This window comes from Mustela nivalis (assembly GCF_964662115.1).
Source record: "Mustela nivalis genome assembly, chromosome: 7".
NCBI lineage: Eukaryota > Metazoa > Chordata > Mammalia > Carnivora > Mustelidae > Mustela > Mustela nivalis.
This window is the reverse complement of record NC_139026.1, coordinates 121,515,272-121,529,168: the sequence shown is the minus strand read 5'-3', so window position 1 is coordinate 121,529,168 and position 13,897 is coordinate 121,515,272. Positions and strand designations below refer to the sequence as shown.

Below are 13,897 nucleotides of genomic sequence, written 5' to 3'. Positions count from 1 at the left end.
GTAATCACAGTACAGTGTGGCTCAGCAGCCACAATAATGTGGTATATTGTAAATAATGACTCTCACTTAACCAAAAACTGTAATGAACGTAGAGAAGGCACAATAAAACTAAATCTTCAAACACTGTAATACAAAGTCAAGAAATAATATCTAAGGTGGATCTAATATCAAGAAATAGTGAAGTATATTGCTAATAAATGCAAAGCTACCAACAGTGGTTCCCTTCGAATTTGTTGAGGGTATATTACATGGTAAACGATACAGTAGCAATCACTGGAAAGACATACCCTCCTTTATAAATCAAGAAATTGACACACTGGCTTGTCAATCATTCAATCAATCTGGTTTAACATGTATCAATCAGTTCCATAGATTTTCTTTTTTTAAAGTAATCTCTGCACCCAATGTGAAGCCTGAACTCACAACCCCAAGATCAAGAGTCGCATGCTCTACTGGCTGACCCAGCCAGGCACCCCAGTTCCTAAACTTTTACCAACCCTTCACAATCCTAAAGAACTGACTTGCCAGATCCATGAAGCTAAGAACCAGATGCTATAGTAGAGTGATAATGCTAACACACTGTCACTAGTGAAGCCCGGCCCAGGGAACCAGACTTTCTCTTACCTCTTTTTAAATACCACACATTTTTAAATACATTATCTTTAATAAGGTTTATTTAACCTTACAATACAAAAGGTACTCAATGAACTTGAAAATGTATTTCGCCGCTCTAAAACATCACTTTGTTAGTATAATGAAATACATTTTAAAAAATCATTATTTATGGGGCGCCTGGGTGGCTCAGTGGGTTAAGCCTCTGCCTTCGGCTCAGGTTATGATCTCGGGGTCCTAGATCAAGCTGTGCATCGGACTCTCTGCTCCCCTCTGCCTGCCTCTCTGCCTACTTGTGATTTCTGTCAAATAAATTTAAAAAGTCTTTAAAACATCATATTTATGACCAGTGTATCCATATACTTCTTCAGAAGAATTTATTGCAGTACCTGCTGTGAGGTATGTCCCAAAACCTGGTCACCGTAGATGATGGGTGAGTATAAATCTGCAAGTTTCCCAGACTGGCTTTCTAAGGTATATCTCTGACTACTGAGGACTGAATTGGCCAAAGTATGATGCTAATATTTAAGGTATTCTGCATTTCTTGTATCATATCCAGCACAGAGATGGAACATAAGAACAATGGGAAACCTTAAGAGAACTGGCTTTGGATCAGAAAGAGCTTTAGTGGGTCAGTTCCACCACTGTTTCTCAAGAGCTTTGCACCATTATCCCATCTAAAAAATCTACAAAATCAGGGTAGTAGCAGCTATCCCAAAGAGTTGTGAAGATTCAAATCATGAACACACCTAACATGGGTTTTATAACTGGCGTCTTATTTATTATTTTCTGCCTTAGGAAGACAAGTGAGGAAAGAACTTGGGATCAGAAAGGGACAAGTAAAGATTAATTCCGGGAAGCAGTGAGTCAGATGACCTGAGTCAGATCCAACCTATGAGCCCAGTTCCAGTATCACCTCTACATAAAAACTTCCTGAATCACCCCACTGATTATTTAAACTTCAAAAACATTATTAGAAGAACAGATGCTTTTATTCCAAGAAAACAGAGTTCTATTTATTTATATCTTTGACTTGGCTATTAAAGAGGGACTCCCCAGGAAGTGTATCCCCCATCTTGTTATTTCTGTAGCGCACTCAGCACCCATCTCATGAGGGTGGGACACACCCAATAATGTACAATAAAAAGAATCATCACCTATACTAGAAATGCACATTATCAGCTTCCTTTCCCATACCCTCTGTAGGCAATAATAATCAAATCAAGCATTCTTTCTCACTGAACCCTGGATATAGCCTCAGAACCCTTTCTAAATTTTGGAAACCATTACCAGTAGATCTGAACTGGCAAACAAGATAAACCCAGTTACCATCCTTGGTGTGTACCATTCATCTGACTCCATTTAGGCCGCCAGGGGAAAGAGTGAAGTAATCATGTTCATTTATTCACTCATTCAACAAATACTTATTGAGCCCAGACTGTTTTTTTAAGTATAAACAAGACACCTTATAGAGCTGAGAGTCTGGAGTGAAAAAATGTCCTCTATGTGGAGGTAATGGGAGATTAGGCATGAAGAATTGAGACTTATGGCAGACCCCAACAGCCACTTCCCCACTTCTCTGTTAATAAAACCTCCAATGTGTCCAGAAACAAAGTGCCCCTATGCCTTATGGACTTCTCCCCAGCCACGACAGTATGTACAGACTAATCTACCACTCCCGGCTATTCCATCCCCCCTACCAGTGAGGGACCCGTCCCCGACCAACAAGAGCTAGAGACTTACTGAGAAAGTTTGTCCTGCTCTTAAAGAGGGACATGAGACAGGATCTCTGGATATGATATTGTGAGGACATGATCTTTGAACCGACTATGGTGAACCTGGACTCTCTAGAGGAAAACCAGGAAATTCAGAGAGAAGCATCACTGAACTACTATACTTTACAATAACTGCCATGCCTTAGGGCTTCTTATGAAATAAGTTATTTGCCTCCTTATTTAAGCCTTGTTTAAAACTGGATATTGTCTTAGTCTGTCTGGGCTACTGTAACAAAATAACATACACCGGGTATGAAGAGGAATTTATGTCTCACAGGTCGGGAGGCTAGAAGTCCAAGATCAGGGTGCCAAAAGGGTCAGGTGCTGGTGATAGCCCTCTTCCAGGCTACAGATAGCCACCTTCTTGCTGTGTCCTTAAATGGCAGAAGGCACAAGGTTGCTCTCTGGGGTACCTCTCATTAGGACATAAAAACCATTCATGAAGCCTCCAGCCCCGTGACCTTATCACCTTCCAAAGGTTCCACCTTCTAATAATAAATATCTTCGGGGGTTAGGATTTCAACATATGAGTTTGGGGGCCACACAAACCCTTGGACCACAGAAGATATTCTATTACTTGAAACCAAAATCACCCCATTTGACCCAGGGAACAAACAAGAGAGTGCTGAATGGCAGGTTAAGGAGATAAAAGGCCACATTCACTTCATGGGAGCTGAAACTGAGGAAATTATATTCAAAGACTTGGTCTGTCTTTTATTTTCTTTGTTGTAACAACTAACTTGGAAACCTAGAAGAAAGCATTTAATTAAGAATTTCACTTTCTGAGATGGGTATCCTAATACACTAGTGTTAAGACCATAAACTGGTACAATGGTTACAAAAGCTATTTGGCAATACTGGTCAAGAGTCTTTTTTTTTTTCCCTAAATTTTATGTATTTGTTTGAGAGAGAGAGCATGCACACATGAGCAGGGGAAAGGGCAGAGGGAGAGGCAGAAGCAGACTCCTACTGAACAGGGAGCCTGATATGGGGCTGGACCAGAACCCTGGGATCATGATCTGAACAGAAGCCAGATGCTTAACAAACAGCCACCCAGGCGTCCCCTGGTCAAGCATCTTAAAAATTTTTATAACCTTTGCCATGTGACTAGAGCCTAGGATTCTTATTGCACAGAAATAATCCCAATGCAAATAGTGTTCCACAAAACAATATGTTCACTGAATTATTTTTCAGTAAAGTTGTAAATGACCTATGTATGTCCAACTATGAAATTAAATCAGTAATAAAAAACTATATGCAAAAATTATGCAGTTATTAAAAATAACTTTATGCCATTTTAAAAACATGGAAAAATTACACTCTGGTTTCAATGATAAAAGAATATAAAATTATCTATGTAGTATGCTCATAATTTAGGCTAAAAAAGTATTTAAAAAGACTACAGAAGATATGCCAATATTTGAACAGCATTTGCTTTTAAGATGGTGGAATTATACGTGATTTTTCTGCTTCTTTATATTTTGTGTAGTTTTCAAGTTTACTATCATGAGCAAGTATTACACCTTGATAATTAAAAATGAGATGGGGGCAATTTTACACATGATGGAATTTCTAAGCATTCATATTGGTCCCACTCCCTACCATCTCAGAATTTATTTTACCAAATAAAACCAAATCGTATGTGTTCCATGGTCTATGCTAAAGAAAGATGCTTAACTGATCTATCTCAGTATGTACAAATAACTAGTAGTTCACTACTGACATACTCACAATAAAAGAATACTCAATAACTCTAGTTCATTAACTCTACTCTATTTATCTGTAACTATAATACTGTATTCTTTGATGCAGAGCAACATTCCATACAAAGGAGCTAAAATGTTCACATAACAATAGATGTAGTTATGGTACTCTATAAATAATATTTTAAATAAGCATTCATTCACCTAAAGCTATTACTATCTGAACTCAGGATGAAATTACTGGTAGAATCTAATCTGGATTACTCTACCCTAACTGAAATCATGTAGGGCTTTAATTGCTGAACAAAAGAAAACCATTAGGATCTCCTGATTGGAGGCCATGAATCCTACTACTGATATGAACTTTGTAATAAGACTGTGCTGTTATCCGCAGGGTAACTTGCTCTGTTGATCAATACCTTGAATCAGTAAGTGATGACTGATATTGTGACTAGTGAGTCTAGATATTATTCACTTGGAAGTTGTTTTGTTCTCCAAGGTTACCCCAACCAAAACTGTTAGCCCATTTAATATTTTGATATCCATTAAGGTTAGGTTAAATTATGTTATTTTGGGGTAAATTAAAGTTCCACAGGGTCTTCTCATCTTATTTTTTTAATCCCCCACTCTTCACTGGAAGGTAAAACAGATTAGGATAGCAAGTGTTACATGAACTGAGAGAGGGTTGACACTTTCCTTTACAAGGATGGAAGAGACTCTCGGGCCTAACAACACATATATGGTTAAGGCACTGCCTCCTACTTTGAGGCACTAACCATCGTTTTTTACGAAACAGACTCTTAACAACAGAGAACAAACTGATGGTTACCAGAGGGGAGGTGGGTGTGGGATGGGTGAATTAGGTGATGAGGATAAGGAGTACACTTGTCATGATGGGTACGGGGTGATGTATGAAGTGTTGAATCACTATACAACAAACCTAAAACTAATAGTACACTGTTAACTAACTGGAATTTGAATAAAAACTTAAAAAAAAAAAATGTTCAGTGTGCCTGGGTGGCTCAGTGGGTTAAGCCTCTGCCTTCGGCTCAGGTCATGATCTCAGGGTCCTGGGATCAAACCCCGCATTGGGGGGGTGGGGGTGTCTGCTCAGCAGGGAGCCTGTTTCCCCTTTGCTCTCTGCCTGCCTCTCTGCCTACTTGTGATCTCTCTCTCTCTGTCAAATAAATAAATAAATAATGTCTTTTAAAAAATATATTCATCGATTAAAAAAAATAATATAAAATAACATAAAATAAAGTATCACTGACTCTAAGGGAAAAAAAAAAGATTAGGATAGCAAGGAATATATTAAGGAGCCCACACACAACCAAGCCCACACACAAAACACAAATACTGAGCTTTAAAAAGACATATTTGGGGCACCTGGCTGGCTCAGTCGGTGGAACGTAGGACTCTAGATCTCAGAGTTTTAAGTTCAAGGCCCACAGTTGACATAGAGATTATTTAAAAACAAAATCTTTGAAAGCAAAAAAGAAGACACATTTTTAAAAGCTACTTAGCTATAAAACATAGCAACCGAGATGAATCCCAAAAGCATTATGTGGAGTTAAAGCAGCCAGACACAAAATACATACTATATTTCACTTACAGAAAGTTCTAGAACTGGCAGAACTAAGGCATAGAGATGTAAATCAGATCAGCATTTGCTTGGGGTGGGGCAGGGGGAAGTAGGCAGGATTGACCAAAAAGAGGTAGTAGGGACTTTCCTGGGGACTGGAAATGTTTGGTATTTTTCATGGAAGAGGTGATGAAACAGGTGTCTGTATTTATCTAAACTCACCAAATGTTACACTCTGCACTCCTTTGTTTTACGATCACACCTGTAGTGGAATAGTCATTTAAGTTACACCTATAATTTTCAAGTTTTTACCTAGAAAAGGAATCCAATCTAAAAATTACCTCCCTTTTCAAATCAAAGGCTTTTCTCAGCCTGAGCAAAATCTTCATTCATCTAGCTGTTCAGCCAAAATGAGAGGGTGATTCTTGCCACCTCCTTCTCTGTCACCAAGTCCTGAAGGCACAGCTCCAAGACACCGCAAATCCATTCACTTCTCCCCTTTCAGGGACACCACCATAGTTCAAGCCACCGTCAGTTCGTACTGGATCCAAGGCAGTACCCTCCTAACTGGTCTTCAATTTCCACATGGTAACTGGTCCTAGTTCAAAACCTGTAATCTGCCAGCGTCACTCTCTTGGTCAGAGCTCTTTAATGCATTCCCACTGACCTCAGAACAAATTCTAAGATCTTTAACAGGACTCTCACACACCCTCTTATCACCTCCCCTATGGCAGTTACCAACTCTTACACAATTCAGCTCTCCGTGCTCCAGCCACACGACCTCTTTGTAGTGTCCTGCAGGTCAACACCTTCCATGCCTCAGAGCCCTCCTTAAGGCTGTTCCCTCAGCCTTAGGATAGGATAATTCCTCATCTTGCAATTATTCTAAGTTAATGAGACTCTCAAATAATAATTTTCAAGGCTGAGAATACCAAAACAGAAATATAATCCAGAAAGCTACACAGAAAATTCATGACAAGGGAAGGGGGGCGGGTCGAAAATCAGTGTTACTTTGGGGCACCTGGCTGGCTTAGCCGAATAAGCGTCTGACTCTTGATTTTAGCTCAGGTCGTGATTTTCACAGTTGTGAGCTCGAGCCCCACCTCAGACTCCATGCTCAGCGTGAAGTCTGTTTAAGACTCTTTCTCCTGGGGCGCCTGGGTGGCTCAGTTGGTTAGGCATCTGCCTTCGGCTCAGGTCATGATCCCAGGTTCCGGCAGGGAGCCTGCTTCTCTCTCTCCCACTCCCCCTGCTTGTGTTAAAACAAAAAACAAAAAACAAAAAAAACAACTCTTTCTCCTTCTGCTCCCCCAACTCGAATGCACACATTCTCTCTCTCTAAAATAAATAAATACATCTTTTTAAGAATTAGTGTTATTGAAAACATATACAATTCTATTTGTAATTTTCGTCCTTCAGCAAATGTCTATTAGGCACCTCTTGTGTGTCAGACACTGTTCCAAGAGCTAGGAACAGAACTGTCCATGTCCCAGTTCTCAAGAAGCCAGCAAGGATTCACTCCATGCAGGAAAGGGTTATGCAGAAAAGTAAAGTGAGGCAAGGGGGTGAAGCGTAAGGCACCAAAATGTGCCCACTCATGCCACAGAGCAGCATTCAGCTTATAGGGAAGGAAACTGAAACAGCAGAACATGGACAAACCCCAACGACATCATGCTGGTGAAATAGAGCTGGTCACAAAACAACAAATACTGCACGATTCCACTCGGGTAGGTACTGAGAGTACGCCAGTCACAGGCACAGAAAGTAGAACGGTGGTAGCCAGGGGCTAGTGGGAGAAGGAAGAGAGGCAGTGTTTCCATGGGACTGACTTTTGGCTTTACAAGATGAAAAGAGTTCTGGAGGTGGGTGGTGGTGATGGCTGCACATTATAAATGTACTTAGTACCACCGAGCTGTGCACTTAAATATAATTAAGATAGAAAATCTATAGCTATGTGTATTTTACCATAATCAAAAATTTTTGTAATATTACCAAGGGAAAATGATTTCCAACCTAGAATCCTACCAAAAAGGAGCACAGGGCTGCCTGGGTGGCTCAGCCGCTGAAGCATCTTCCTTCAGCTCAGGTCATGATCCCAGGGTCCTGGAACTGATTCGGGCATCTGACTCCTCCTCAGTGGGGAGCCTGCTTCTCCCTCTGCCTGGTGCTTCCCCTGCTTATGTGTGCATGCTCTCTGTCTCTCTAACAAATAAACAAAATCTTAAAAAAAAAAAAAAAAAAGGAGTTCAGTATATAGCAAGGTTTCCTTCTCATTAGGCTGTTTTATTAAGGCGGGTGAGAGATAAGCACTTAGGTAACATAACCTCTGAGCAGAAACCTGAATGAAAAAATAGGAACTTCATTAAATTCTATGATTCTTAAACTTTTCCAAGTTTGCACTAAAAAGACTGAAGCATGGCAATGCCTTCCCTTTTTGAACAGAAGAACAACATGAAGGTAGAGATGGGGTTAACCGTGGGGAAGAAGTTAGGGAATTACATGATACAATTTTTTATCTTAAGAGCTGACGTAGGGCGCCTAAGGGTGGCTCAGTGGGTTAAGCCGCTGCCTTTGGCTTGGGTCGTGATCTCAGGGTCCTGGGATCGAGTCCCGCATCGGGCTCTCTGCTCGGCGGGGGGTCTGCTTCCTCCTCTCTCTCTCTCTGCCTGCTTCTCTGCCTACTTGTGATCTCTGTCTGTCAAGTAAATAAATAGAATCTTAAAAAAAAAAAAAGAGCTGATGTATCCTGGGGCACCTGGCTGTCTCAGTCAGAAGAGCAAGCAACTCTTGATCTTAGGGTCATGAGTTCAAGCCCCACACTGGGTGCAGAGATTACTTAAATAAATAAACTTTCATAGCATGTCCTCTTTCTCCCTCCAACCTGTCTCCCTACCTCCAGAAGAAAGAATTATCACACTCATTTTCTCAAGTTAAAAGATGAAAATAACTGCCCAATTTCTTAACTGGTAGCTTTTAGAGGAGGAAGTACTCAATTCTTTAACTATTAATTGAGCATTGACAAGAAACAAAGGACAAAGATAAGGACATAATTTTAGCTAGGGAAAAAAAAGTAGAGAATGGTCCCAAGGCTAATGTATTTATTTTACACAGTAATCAATGAGATTCAATCATCACAACATTTCTTCATAATAAAGCTCCAAGAATTCCTTCTGGTATACTTTACCTTCCTGAAACCACCAGAGTTCCATCATCGAGTAAATAATCCTTCACATTCTGTGGAAGTGGAAGAATGACGCTTTAAAAAAAAAAAAAAAAAAAAAAAAGCATTTATCAAAAAGGCATCATTTTAAAAGACCAAACATAAGCAGAGAGAAACAAAAAATCAAAATTCAATTTTTTAATTACTTATTTCCTTTATTTTTAATATACGGTAGGAAATGTTAATGATGTACATTTGCAGGTGCCTGGGTGCCTCAGTGGGTTAAAGCCTCTGCCTTCAGCTCAGGTCATGATCTCAGGGTCCTGGGATAGAGCCCCCCACATTGGGCTCTTTGCTCAGCAGGAGGCCTGCTTCCTCCTCTCTCTCTGCCTGCCTCTCTGCCTACTTGTGATCTCTCTCTCTGTCAAATAAATAAATAAATAAATAAATAATTTTTTTTAAAAGTACATTTGGTAGCAGCACATTGAAAATTAGAATAAAATGAACAAATCTTGTGGTAAACTAACTTCAGCTCATGTACTACAACAATCATGGTAAAACAAAACCAGACAAACCTGAAGAACCATACTGAAATCACAGTATGAAGCGCATCAGCTCAAGAAAATTCTGAGTATCTGTCTTTAAGAAATCAGAACCAGGAGGTATTTCCAGAAAATGTAGCAAAAAAGCAGAAACAGCATCTGACCATCTTCTAAGATAGAGGGCCGAGGCAGACTTAGGATCTGGAAACCATTCTTTGGTTGGCAATGAGAGTGAAGGGCTAAGAAGTCATGATGTGTCTGGGTGTATTCTGGTGGCTTTCTGTTCAACTGACTGCCAGAGCTAGAAAGCTGCTTTAGTCTACTCTGTTTCAGATAATTAAGGGATGGCAAAGCCATAACTGGAAGTCATTTCAAAATCTCATGGGATCATTAGATTTTTTACTCTGTAATAAATCATCAAGCAATTCTGCCGCAGGTACATAAAAGGAACGCTATTATTTTGAGGTATGTATTCTTTAAAAAGTAAAAAGAAATGATGGCCTGCTTTCATAGAGTCAAGAGAACATCATCGACTTATGCATCATCTACTTATTTTCTGGCACATTAAAAATGGTTTTTGTGGGGCGCCTGGGTGGCTCAGTGGGTTAAGCCTCTGCCTTCGGCTCAGATCGTGATCTCAGGCCCTTGGGATCAAGCCCTGCATCGGGCTCTGCTCAGTGAGGAACCTGCTTCCCTCTCTCTCTCTCTCTGCCTGCCTCTCTGCCTACTTGTGATCTCTGTCAAATAAATAAATAAAATCTTTTCTTTAAAAAAAGGTTTTTGTGCACAGAAAACATTATTCATGGACTATTTCAGTTTTAAAGATTAACAGCTGATCTATCAAATTCATAATTTTACATTCAAAAGCCTAGTCCTTCAGGATTTTAAGGTCACCCACTAGATCTTACTATTCCATTTGTAAATTTGCTAAATTTTAACCAATTTCAAGTGAGGCTTGGAAACTTAAAAGTTGCTTAAAATTTTAAAACTCTACTATCAAAAGAACTATCCAATTTTATTTTTAAATATGTCAACTGTCTAATCACAAACAAGCCTTCCTAAATATTTACCTTGTAATGAACCCAGCAAACTAAACCATAAATGCAGTCAATCTGAGGTTCTTGCACACTTTACAATACTACCTAAAATCCTGAAAAATTTTCTTACTCGTTTTCCAAGAGAATTTTTGAAGTTTATCTTCTCGGGGGCCCGAGCCTGAGAAATGCTGGCAGGAAGGCCAGTTCCTAGACATCAACGGTGGTTTTCCTGACCCCAAAGAGAGCACAGAGTCCTCTCCCCTGCTGGTAATGTCTCTAAGCCCCCAAATCAATGTTTTCAGAGTCCAGGTCCATCATTTTTGAGTTACAATCAATCAGACTCAAGTCTGATTTTTGAATCTGGACTTTCCCTTCAGGCTGCACCACCCCTTGACCAGATTCAAAACATCTTGTTTATTGTTGGATTCTATTCTGAATTCTTTGCATATTCTTCCTACTGGAGAGTCTTCAACTCTTACAGATACTAGCTGACATCTAGATCCCATGACTTCTCATGGGTCACTGACTTCTAAAGCCCCAGTTCTGAAGTCATCCTAATGAGCGTATCATGCATTACATTGTGTACGACAAGGAGGATACCAAAGTGATTTCATTAAGAAGAAAGCCTATGATGAGGGAAAAATACAAAAGAAAAAAAAAACTACAGTACAACATGTTAAGTGCTGTCCCAGGTGAGGATGTACCAAGTGCTGCCAAAATTCAGAAGAAGGGGGGCACCTGGGTGGCTCAGTGGGTTAAGCCTCTGCCTTCAGCTCAGTCATGGTCCTGGGGTCCTGGGATTGAGCCCCACATCAGGCTCCCTGCTTGGTGGGGAGCCTGCTGACCCCTTCCTCTCTCTCTGTCTGCCTCTCTGCCTACTTGTGATCTCTGTTAAATAAATAAAATCTTAAAAAAAAAAAAATTCAGAAGAAGGAACTGTGCCTAAAAGACTGAGGCCATAAATAAGTCAATGCCAGGGAAGCTTTTCACAAACCTAACAAGGCTGTCAGAGAAGAGCTTAAGTCGGGTCATTGAAATCCAAGTGCAGGTGAGAATCCAATGAGGCCTGACAGATGTAAAAGAATTAAATGGCAAATTTCCTGTCCTATTCTATATCCTATTCAGTATCTTATATTCAACATCCTATTCTAGATCCTATTCAAGTGAATATAATTATGCACATACAGATAAATTATTCTAATATAATTTTAGAGGTAAAAACGGGCTTTTAAAATCATTTATCATAGCCTTTATGTTTGAAGAAAGTAACAGATTCATGAAGTAAAGAGGCCTGAAGTTATCTAGCTAATGATTCTTAAGCCTGAGTCAAAGTCCTAGAACTTGTCAAAAAAATACACCTGTATTCTTACCCACCTAATCATCTCTGAACCAGGATTAATAAACACTGAAAAATAATGCTGAGTCAGTAACAAGAATATGATCTCAGCATGGAAGCTGACAATGACAACGCAAAGCTAACAGAGCCCCCACGAGATTCGCCCAGACTGTGGAGGGATATCCTGTCATATGTGAGGTTCCAGTAATATCACTACAGAACTAAACAGACTGAAGAAAGAGTTTAAAGAACAGTTTCAGGCCACACGGGTTAGCTGTGAACTGTTGGGAAAATCCTACCTCCTGGTTTATTCTCCATTCTCAGCTCCCTATGAATGTACACATCCTAAACTTATTTTGCTTCAGTGAAGCTTTGATTAAATCCAAAATGTAACAATGAACAGCATTTCTGTGTGTTTACTACATGCCAGAAACTGTGGCAAGCCTTTAAAATATTTTATGTCATTTAATTCCCATGACAATCCTATTACTTTCTCAAATTCCAGATGGGGCTTAGAGAGATTAAGCAATTTGCTCAAGATGCTGATGGAACCAAAATTCAACGCCAGGCAGATGGCCCTGATGCCAGTATCCAAATCCTAACCATTGTGCCCTCCTGCTGAAGGCAAAGGAAAACTACAGTTGCAAAAGGCACCTGAACAGAATGCAGGTCAGTTCAAGTGAACTCTGTGTCTGGGAGGTTCACAGAAATACCTTCTCTTACACCAACACAGATAACTCTAGCATCATCTTAGACCCAAACACCCATTTCAATTACAAAAGGTGACAAAGACTGGAATATACTAAGAGAAGATAACTTCTCTAATAAGATGTACTGTCCACTGCTGCTGTTGAAGCTCTCCTTTCGTCTTAGTGTGACTTTCAACCACCTTCAAATGCAAAGATGATCTATCTTCCTTCAAGGGGCTCTAACCTCCAACTAGAAGCAGATTCTATGTATGACCAACAGGATGAAAAAGAACTGTCCTTTGACTAATCTCCTTAGGCTCTTCCAATCCCTTGGGATTTCAAAACCATTTCCCTCTCTGCATGCACACTCTGCACCAAGAGGACAAAATGTGAAAAGGACAGCTGATACCTAAATACATGACAATCAAGGCCTAAAGAGCGACTGGGCAAAACACAGAAAATCCTGTCCATGAATATGCAGTTCTTTGTCAATCCTCCTTAGTGAGTGAAAGCCTACTCCTTCACCATTCTCCAGGTGTTATGATTGCTTTTGAAGATTTGGGGGTATTCTCCTAGCTGCCTTGCCTCTGTTACCTTGAATGACTCCGTGAAGGATGAAAGAGTTACTCCTGCTTGACCTGCAACCCAGGGACGGATTCCCTGTTGTAGGCCAGGAAAATAGAAACCAAATACTGTTCTATTCCTTTTCCAGGGATGACTTCCTCTCACAGTACATTACCAACATAACAGCATGTAACTACACTAACGTTTCCATGCACACTATCTTATGGGAGCTTCGCAACAGAATTCCAGGTAGAGTCTACCTCACTGTTCTCATTTTACATCGACTGAAAGCAACTTACGTCCACCAGCGGGTTGGTCGGTGGCAAAGTCCAGACCACCCAGTTCTCCTGATCACGTCCCCTCTCTGACTACCCTAACAGCAGTGATGGTGAACATCCAAGCCCTGAACTATCCTAATCCACCAGTCACCCCGCCTCCGACCTTCACTGAACCACGACATGCCCTTCTGCCTCCCTTAGCACACCCCCTGAACGCAACACGAGGTACAGAAAACAAGGATCGACTTCATTAAGCCCCTCTCCTCCCCACTGAAATATCACCAGGAAGTCGAAATCTTGGCACTGGTGCTCCCATCCGATCTCTGTAAGGCCTGCATTTTTTTTTTTTTTTTTTTTTAAATGGAGCTAGGACTCGCTCAAAATGTCGCAGTTCCCTTTTGCCTATCGGCCCGACGTAACCCCTCCTGTCTCACCTCTTGATGGTAAGGCTTCGGAACAGTGGATACCACGCGGAGAACTGACAGTGCAGGACATGCTCCTTCTTCATCCTCCAGCTGCCGCCGCCGCCGCTCCCTTTCCTTCCAGCGCCCTCCCGGAACCCAGGTCTCCCGTCCCGGAAGTACCCGCCGAGCTATTTTGGCTCAGGGACTCTTCCGGT

The 13,897-nt window shown here is 40.7% G+C and overlaps 1 protein-coding gene across 2 annotated transcripts in view; it reads right to left on the bottom strand.

The window, feature by feature from the left end:
- Positions 1 to 13,847, bottom strand: part of CDC123 (cell division cycle 123) — a 56,679-nt gene extending 42,832 nt beyond the window's left edge. For both annotated transcript variants that reach the window (XM_082740838.1, XM_082740839.1), the window contains exons 1-2: positions 13,713 to 13,847; positions 8,857 to 8,928 (exon numbers count right to left, since the gene is read on the bottom strand). In XM_082740838.1, coding sequence (XP_082596964.1) covers positions 8,857 to 8,928; positions 13,713 to 13,786 — 146 coding nt within the window. In that variant the 5' untranslated portion in view covers positions 13,787 to 13,847. The remainder of the gene's footprint in view (positions 1 to 8,856; positions 8,929 to 13,712) is intronic.
- Between the last annotated feature and the right edge of the window lie 50 nt (positions 13,848 to 13,897).